The sequence below is a fragment of the Labrus bergylta genome, chromosome 7 (genome assembly GCF_963930695.1).
Source record: "Labrus bergylta chromosome 7, fLabBer1.1, whole genome shotgun sequence".
Taxonomy (NCBI): Eukaryota; Metazoa; Chordata; class Actinopteri; order Labriformes; family Labridae; genus Labrus; species Labrus bergylta.
Genome location: NC_089201.1, coordinates 30977348 through 30987225, shown reverse-complemented (window position 1 = coordinate 30987225; position 9878 = coordinate 30977348). Strand labels below are relative to the sequence as shown.

Genomic DNA, 9878 nt, shown 5'->3' with positions numbered 1-9878 from the left:
TTAACGGTGGATTTAAGGCACTATAGTGTTTATATTCATTTAAGTAATGAAGTCTGCAATGAAAAAACAGTTTTCCTCAGAAGTTCAAGCTCATATAACATACAAATATTTGTGCATGAGGATCATTTTTTTCACAACAAACTGTATGTAATTTAAAAAAAAATCTAACTTCGACTGTTTTGAGGTATTTACAAAAAAAGAACTCACACTGGAACGCACATTCATGACAGTAAAATTCAGTTCAGTTCATGTTTTAATTATAAATTTATTACATAATATAACAAACATATATCTCTGTGGTGGAGATATCCTGGGAAACGGCTCAGATCTTGCCTCAAACTTCAAAATCACCCTTATTTTTGTTTGCATGAAGAATACTCGGGTCGCTTCTGGTTCACTAGTATTTTTAAGTTTGGCCCACATGTATTAAACAGGGTTTTTGAAATGCTTCAAGAATCCAGAAGTTTGCTCAGAGAAAGCTGAAGATGCTGTCCCCCCAGGTTTATTGTGATGCTGAGAACGGGAAGTTCACCTGTGAGACAAGGGCTGAGGCATTTGCAGGGGATACATCCACCATTCTAAACGTCACAGTGCAAACAAGGAGAAAAACCAACAATGAAAGAAAAAACCCCTTCGATGATAAGATCACTGGTTCCAGTGGGTGACCGGACCCCAGTGGGTTTTTAAAAAGGTTACACTGCTCCCCCTACGCTATGAAGATTGTGCTTTGTTGATTAGAAAATAAGACAAAGATAACCCTTCACTGAACCTAGTCGACCTAATGGTGTGTAAGTCTGGTACACATTGCTCTGGAGCATCGTTTTGCATCAGTATTTGCAGTAAACATACACAACCATTTGACCAGGTATTCACTACAACTTTTTTTTTGTTTTGTTCAAACCAGGCCAGCCTGTGTGTTTCAAGACTGTACACATTCACCTCAGAAGTGTTTGTGTTTTTTTTTGTATATTTTTTATGGGAACAGTAAGCCAAGCAGGATAATATCCTTCATCACAGTTAAATCAAGCAGTTGTGATACTTTGTCTCAAAATTTAAATAGAAATGTTAATGCAAAGCTCACAGGTAGTTATGCACAGGCTTTATAGAATATACATAGATATAATGTTATATATCTATATATATTTATATATATTTATATAAATGCAATAGCCTGCTACTTCACAAAATAATAACAATGACTGCATTTCCCGTCGGAAATACAGAAGTATCTAACAAATGTCTGTAGTTCTCAAGATTTCCAGGAGATGGCACCATATTATTGAGTCTAACAGCTCAAGAATGCTGTAACTAAGATAGTCCTAAAGCAAAGACAAATATACAGTTCAAAGTTATTTTTTGGCACATTTTTCCTTTGTGTTGTTTGTTCCTTACTGGATCACCTCATATAGCAACTCAAAAAACTCAAAAACTGAAAAGTCTGAAAAAGGAAAAAGGAGTGCTGCCAGACAGAGTGGAGGGTAAGAAGCGCAAAAATGCCAATCTGGGACTGGGTGTACAAAACAGTGACACTGCAATAAGCAGTACCTACACAGTTACAAGGTGAGTTCTTGCTGTTTGAAATATAAAATGTAACAATGGTTTCATTCAACGATGTGTAAAATCTGTCTCTCCCTGTTGAACACTCAGAACTAAACAACAATGCATAAAAACCATCATCGTGACATGGTGTGCATTTTTTCTGTTTGTGTGTGTGTACGTTACATGAGTGTGTATGTTTGTGTGACACAGCCAGTGCCGGCAATCTCTGATGGTAATACAGTAAGGCTATAGTGGACTAACTCCAAAGATGTAAACCCTAACAATCAACCGTACACACTCTCAAACAAACACACACACACACAAAAGGAAATAAAACAAGCATTTGTTTAAACGCTCAAACATTCACACAAACACATGGTGAAGAGGAACGACCACACAGAGATTGAGGGGGAATCCAGATGCACGCATGCGCTTGGACGTCGGGTGGCTTTTATGTTAGCACCTTGTCACCTTGTTTTGTGCAAATCATCCCCTAGTTCATAGTTCAGAGTTCAAAAGTTTAAGAGTTCATAGAAAGAATAAAATCTGCTCACCTTTCTCTCAGGTGTTTAACTATGCATATATGCCAAACATTCATATATAGATCTATATACTTTTTTTCAAAAAATTTATATGAAATCTATCATATATACATTGCTTGTGATTTAAAAAAAAAGCAAATATCTGTAAGTCTGTTCATTTTTACAAGTGTAAGTACGTTTAGAATGGACAGAATCTTTTTCTTTTTTTCATCTTTTTCTGCCACTCTTAAAAATTCAAATGAGTGAAAGATTACAGCTTCATGTTCCACACGCTACAAAATCTACCCACAGTGTGCGAGGGTAACAAATCAACAAAGAAACAAAAAATCAACAAGAAAAAACACAAAGAGTTCAAATGAGTCAAGAGGGACTGTAACACTGGAGTCAGAAGAAGAAAAAGAAAACGAAATCCGTGAGGTCACAGTGAGGCAGTGAGTGCTATTCCTACAACCCAGATACAATATTTTCTCCACCCGCTTTTTTACAAATTGCTAGCAAAAAAAAAAAGAAGGAAAAAAGATGCACAGAGCTTCTGGCCAAGTGAAAAGGCCTTGGCGTACTGACTAAATCTGCTGATGTGTGGAGGTTTCTAGTAGTAATCACCTGGCAGCCTTCTGTTAAGAGAAAAGCTATGGATAAAATGCTATTTGTTGCGTGAATAAAACTCACTGTTTCTCACTGCTAGCAGAAGCTACTCATGAGTACAATTGTAGATTTTGTATTGTTAAAGGAAAATTCAGTTGTATTTCTTTTTTTTTTTTGCTTTTACAACCTGGGTCTTATTATTACAGTTTAGGCTGCAGAAGTGAATGATAATATTGTACTCAATAAGTACACCGCAGAGAGACAGGTAAGCAGCAATGTTTTAAGACACAGCCAGGTTGTAGAATACTGAATTTTCCTTACAGACCTCACAGAGGCTTTCCCATCCCCACAGCCTGACAGACTACAGACACTTCTCCCTTAGCGTGACATTTCAGAGGGGGCACACATTTTTAAATTATTCATTTATTTAAGCCAAGTGTGTCATCGAGCAGATTTGAAGGACGGTTTAATTTAACAATTAAAGTTAAACTAAATAGCTTTTCAGTCTTTTGCAGTGAAAATAAAATCTCAGAGGTTTTCTGCAGTCTGTTTTTTTTCCTGATTTTCTTCTGTAACAGAGCAGATGAAAATCAGACTTTGTCCTTCTTTCAACTCAAACAGTCTGAGAAGCATCATCAGATGGTGCAGGGATGGAAATTCTTTTACTAGCCCTCTTAACATTTTTTCAAACTGTGGTGTTTAATAGTCCTCACAGGCAGGAATTGAAAAGGATAGTATCAAAACAACAGCCAAACAACATCTCCATGCTAGTGCCCCAAACTTCCATCCCTGAGTGATTAACAGGCAAAGAGATGAAGAGCCCCCTTTTCACTCAAGTAGCTGTTTTCATTAGGTGGTCCTTACTGTGTATTTCTGCTGATAAAGCAGAGTCAGAACCACATGGGGGGGGGGGGATCTGTAGCTGGAGCAGTAGGGATGGGTGTCAACTGGGGTCACAGCCTCACATTACGGGATGCCCTTTAGTATGAAGGAAGACCGTAAGAAAATAAAAACAAACAAACACACGCTCTGTCCAAGACATGATGCAACTCTTCATGCTACGATTCAAGAAAGGGTGACCATAAGGAAAACATTTTACACCTATGACAAACTTCATTTTTCATATCTATATACTTTTTTTTCAAATTTCAAATATATATATTTATGTATATATATGTATATATAATTGGTAGAAATGAGTAAACTATTGGTGGAATAAATTTAAAGATTTCTCTGCCTTCTATACTAAAAACCAAAAAAACAGGCGCAGATTAATTTATTACAGTTCCTCTTTGCAACATTGTCTTTTCTTCTGAAAGCTATATTTTAATACATATATATTATATTATATAATACCTATATATAGTATTCCCTTTGGAAAAACCAAAAAAATTGATTATGAAAAAAGCCACGAGTGTTGGTTAAACATTCTCCAAATATAATAGATAGCACAGTCTGGATACCAAGGCGGAGGCGTTTTGCTCCCATGGTTTACTTTTGAGTAGCTCCACCTCTGGGGCTCCTCCAAAGTCTTCAGGTTTTTAAAAACAACAGCAGGTATAGAGAGGACACACCTTTTAAAAAGCTGTGTTGACTCTATGGTCCATTAGTCCTGGTTCATCACTGATGATCTCTGTAGAAATATTTTTGAAAGGCAACTGAGCTTTCTGTTTGGAAAACCAAAACAAATTCTTCCACCTCCTCTTTTACTCAAACTGCAAAAAGGGCTTCCATAGGCCTCAGAGATGGAGGGGGAAGAGGTAGAGAGGAGAGGAGGGGGAAAAGTGAACGAGAACATGTGGGTGTTACTCCGGGGAATAACTGAAGCTTTCACAGATCAAATATTGTAATTAGAGCTCATACGACTCTCTTCAATAAGGAAGAGACTAGAGCACTTTTTGAGGTCCAAGCTTTAACCAGTAGTGAGCCGGACGCTGAGAGCCGAGCCGAGGCGAGGCAGGGTGAACGGACTGATTCCTCCTCTTCAGTGCTAAGTGCAGGGTATTAACACAACAGGAACACAATGTGTGGCTAAGGGCCACAGGTAAACATTGGTGATGCAGATCAAAAGCAGCTAGAGTAAAAGAGGAGTGGTTCCTATTGTTTTCTCTTCTGTCGACTCTATATCTGGCATGACTTCATGTTTTCTCTACATGTTGCTGCGGCTCAGGGCAGGGGTCAGCTCTCCAGCAGCATTTTTAGTGCTCGTTCAATGTTCATGCGGTGTCCAACACGCGTCACTCCAAGCTCTGCAAAGTCCTCCTTAGTGAGAGCCGGGAGGTGAGAGCCTTCGATCTCATGGTCCTGAAACCCGGCTCTGTGCTCCCCTAAGTTGATGCTCTCCAGCCAGTCTCCCACGTCGTACTTATTCCAGAGGTGGAGGGGCTTCTGGTGGAAGGGTCGGAGGGCTAAAAGCGGCGAGCCCAGCCCGGGGGAGTGTGAAGGCGAGGGGGACGGGGAGCGAGAGCGGGAACGGGCACTGGAGCTTCTCATTACAAAGCGGACTTCTTTAGGCTCCTGGGGGAGGCTGAGGCTGGAGGATTTGAGGATGGTCTGCGGGGGTGTAGTCGGCGAGGTCGGTAGGCCGAAGCCTGAGAAACGTCCAAGGGGGTCACCCCGGTCAGGCGAGCCTGAGCCTGGGCTTGGGGCGCGTCGGGTGACGGGGTAACGGCTACCGGGGCGGATGGTGAACGTGGTGCCGTAACTTCTCTGAGAGATGGTGTGTAGCTCACCTAGGCTGCTGAAAAGTCTGGTGGAGACAGGGCGCAAGAAAGAAAAGTGTTAAAAGAGGAGAAGAAGAGGAACAAAGCTGGAATGTCACCCCTATCGTCAGCAGATAGTTCTGCTTAAATTGAAGTTAAGACAGGCTGCAGGTTAGATCAAGCTAATCTCACATCACGGCAACTTCAAACTTCTCGGAAGAAAATCGACTTAAACCATTTTTTCAGCACACACAAGGATATGTTTGTCTGTTTGTTAGAATAAGACGGTGTCGTTTTCACTGAAACACATCCTACATTGGCTCTGTGTGACCGCTACTGAAAGTTTCTCTGTCTTTCTACTATCATTTACTCAATAAAATCTGGAATGAACCGGAAAACCAAAAATGTTTAGAATTAGATTTAAACAGCAACGAAAACAGATAAAGTGCTTTACATTGAAACAGCAGAAAACCCCCCATCATCTTACTTTAACCCCTGCCCCCCCAAACTACACAAACAACTACAGACGCACACACACACTAACCTATTATTTGCCCATAACTTTATTCACTGCACCAACTAAAACATTCAGGGAATCTGATTTTACAAACCAAACAAATTGAAAACATCTGAAGTATGAAGAGTACTAATCCAAAACTGGCAATCATTTGGATGGTGAAGCAACACTAACTCCAGTTTTTGTAATTGTTTTATATGATGTTTACATCTGACCTTCTTGATAAATAATAGAAAAAGAAATGTGTGAGAAGTAAAAAAAAAAAATAACTATGGGCCCTAATGGAGGAAAGGATGGGGAGGAAGGAGAAGAGGGGTGGATAATGGATCGGGTCTGACACTACGTTGGTGCAAGCTGGATGAGGACAGGAGAAGCCTAAATGTTGAAGGAGTATGTGGAATGGTGTCTGATATATTCATGCAAGTATGTAAGTGTCCTATATTCAGATGTGGCATATGTTTTCCCTTTTCTTTTTGGAAACTTAAGATGTGGGCGAAATGTGGTGCTAGAGAGTGTTATGGAACAACAGTAGCTATAGGCAGCACACAGGCTTGAAAAAATGATCAACTACAGGGAGCCGACGGGTATGAGATGAGCTCCATGCGCACTTACACAGTCGTCCTGCCCTCCTGGGCGCACAGTCAGTTCTAGACCAATCAGATCAGAGCAGCAGGGCGGAGCATGCAAGGTGAGCAGAGAGAGAGCAATGGGAGAGAATGTTAGCATCACTCCATGAGACGCAGCCTGTCGACCAGCCTTAAGAGTTAGCATCAGCCAACTCTGCTGTCTCTGCTGTATTTTGTGTGCACAGGGTATTTGTGTGTTTGTGACTACATGAGGGTGGCAGTGACCATGTGTACACGTGTATTTATGTGTGTGCATGTGATGGTTTTATTCACAAATCATTTACATGACAGACAGCACAGTAGGCTTCAGCACGTCAGGTCTGACCAGTGGGCTACATGAGAGAAATGAGCACACTATTCACATATCAAACACTGCACGAACCAAGAAGAACAAACAAACAAACAAACAAACAAATTATAAGGCTGACACAAGTCCCTTGACTATAGTGGTCCATTTACCTAAAATAAAATTTAGGTTAAAAAAATGTCGCCTAAAAATCTCTATTAAGTTGTTGAAAAACATTTATAAAGGCATTGTGTAAGCCAGTGCTTCCCAAAGTGTGGGCCGCGGCCCCCTGGTGGGCCGTGTTGGTACTGCAGGTGGGCCGCGAAAAGCCCTCCACCAATTTTAAAAATAAAATAAATATCACAATAATGATGATTTACCATGAGTCAACCCTTTAAGTGATTAGTAAGGCGTGTCATGACTATTCATGGACATAATGTTTAGGAAACTTTAATAATATCATGTTGTCATGTCAAATAATTGACCCTAACTGAAAGTGATAGCTGTAGTCAAAACTTTTATTTTATAACGGGCCCCGCAATAATTTTGTATATCAAAGTGGGCCGCGGCAGTTTTAAGTTTGGGAAAGGCTGGTGTAAGCAATAGATTACACACTCGCTGTGTTTGGGTTTTAATCAATAATTCAGATTGTCCAATTTTCTGTTCTGGTTTTAGAAACCTACAGTGTCCAATAAGCCAGACAGTCAGGGATCATGGCCATCCTCAACACAATCACTGAAAAACAAAACAAAGTTTAGCAAATAACATAAACAGAACAAGAACATAAAACTGAAGGGCACAAACAAAATCTGAGAAACCACAGGTGTCACAGACAACCCGAAGCTTAGATGCACAGCATGTGAGCAAGGGTGGGTACAAGACAGACAAAATACAGCAGCATGTGAGGAATTAAATGGGACACACAGTGGATGGGGCAAGTGATGGAGTTACTGATTAAGGTTGCTGGGGTGCCTATGCACTGCGTGAGGAAAAACAAATGTAGAGGTAGAGAGAGAGAGAGAGAGAGAGAGATAATGGTGTGCATGATCATCTTTGTCACAGCCAAGGACAATCAACTGTCAGGATGGATGCTGTGAGGATGACTATGATTGCATATTCTCAGAAGAGGATGAGCCCAATAAGAAGTGGGTGTCACATGATATGTCGTATTTGATATCATGGTCACTTTTTCCATCCACAGATCATGTTTTTTTTTTTTTAACGAGGTTCCAGATCAACGATGGATTGGGATGAAGCTGAATTTGGTTCAATGCCACATGTTGACTTTTTCTTTTCTTTCATGGTAACACGAGGGAGTGCAAAGTCTTAAAATAATGAGAATGAGTGAGCATTTCGCCCCCAAATATTTTTTTTTGGTAACACACAATGCTTACTAAAAATGGCACAATACTGGTTAAAGGAGCAGAAGATATGTATGTATGCGTGGCTGTCACGATAGAGGAAAAAAAACTGTGCTTACAGAATTGTTTCATTTTTTAATGCACTACATTTAGGGAGGAACTGGAGGAAAATCTTGAATCCAAGATGTCCAGAAGAAACCACAAAGGAGTGGCAGCAGACTTCTGTCAACACAAAACTACACACCGTCACTTCTGTGAGGACCATCATAGTTACAAAGAAGGCAAACGTTGTGTACGGTTTGTTTCATGCTAATTATCTTGGATGGTTTCATTCATGTTGTAAGGAGATAGTTAGCTTCTCTTACTGATTTGAAACTTCTAAAATCTTTTGAAACTGATCTTTTCTCTTCAAATCCTTTTAACTCCTCTTAATCAACAGTGAAGTACAGTGAACATCAAGGCGATCTCATTTCCCCTTCTTATTCACATGAACAGAAATGAGGTCAAGAGAAGAAAGAAGACGCTGCATCTGAAGAGTATCTACTAACTGCTGTTTTCTTTGAAAGCTAGATTTTTTTTACACATTAATGAATTAACTACTGATTCTCCTGATTTAAACGTAAAATTAAAAATCCCTTGAAAACATGTAAAACTACAATAAAAAAATCAGCATTTGTTCTTTAAAAATTAGATGTAAACTCCTGCCCTGCCAAGCCATAAAAAATGCATCAGCCTGAGGGTTGGTTATTGTTCAAATAGGGAAAACATCTATGTCTAAAAAGTCTATCATAATGTACAACTGATGCCACTAATTGATTTCACAGTTATTGGAAACTTTGACAAAAGTAGTGTCAATATTAACATGCCTGTTAATGCCAAGATCATGGGGTGGTTTTATTATAGTTCAGTAATGTTCAAATTCCTGTGAAAAATACATCCTTCAAAGTGTGACATTATCACTGATATTAAAGGCGGGGTGGGGTATGATAAGAAGAAATCCTGCAGTTTCTGGTCTTATCAGCTTTATATCAGTGATGGCAGAAACAAGCAGTGGATGTATTCCTTTTTATTTGAACAAGGAGGACTCGGGGGGGAAAGTTGAAGGGAAGGGCTGGAGGAATGGTAACTAGCAGGATTGTAAGTGCTAACCCGACAGTGACAGTGTGTGTTAGAGATGAGGAGAGGCTTTCAGGAAAAGCATGCCTCCAAGCCTGTTACCTTGTTTGCACCAACATGAATCAACTACATACTCACTTTGTACTTCTATATCTACAAGGAATATCACACACATCAGGCATTTCCTGACCCTTAACCTAAGTGGAACGATAACACCTACCGTAGATGCATTTAGCGACAAACCTCTTTAAACTGGACCTTAAAACTAAATTTGAACACTCAAACATCCTGCATTAAGTGAGGTTGGTGTAGGGACAACTACTTTTTATTGGCTCAAATAAAGATAGCTATACAAGCAGCCGCACAAGCACACACATTTAGGCACATATACAAACTAACACTAGCTTAAAGACTTTATATGTGATGTTTTGATCCAGCAGATGTCGCCCTTGAGCACCAGCATGAAACCAAAACAACTTGCGCTGCATTGTTGTGTTAGCATGCTAATGCTAGCGATCTTTATTATGCTGGTATCTTCACACTGCATGTAAATTTACCTGAAATGAGCGTGATCTAGAAACACAGTTAAGCAGTGAGTACAGTA

General features: G+C 39.9%; 1 protein-coding gene across 1 annotated transcript in view; it reads right to left on the bottom strand.

The window, feature by feature from the left end:
• Positions 1-240: 240 nt before the first annotated feature.
• Positions 241-9878, bottom strand: part of shank3a (SH3 and multiple ankyrin repeat domains 3a) — a 167383-nt gene continuing 157745 nt past the window's right edge. Inside the window, exon 24 of the mRNA XM_029281382.2 lies at positions 241-5415. Coding sequence (XP_029137215.2) covers positions 4845-5415 — 571 coding nt within the window. The 3' untranslated portion in view covers positions 241-4844. The remainder of the gene's footprint in view (positions 5416-9878) is intronic.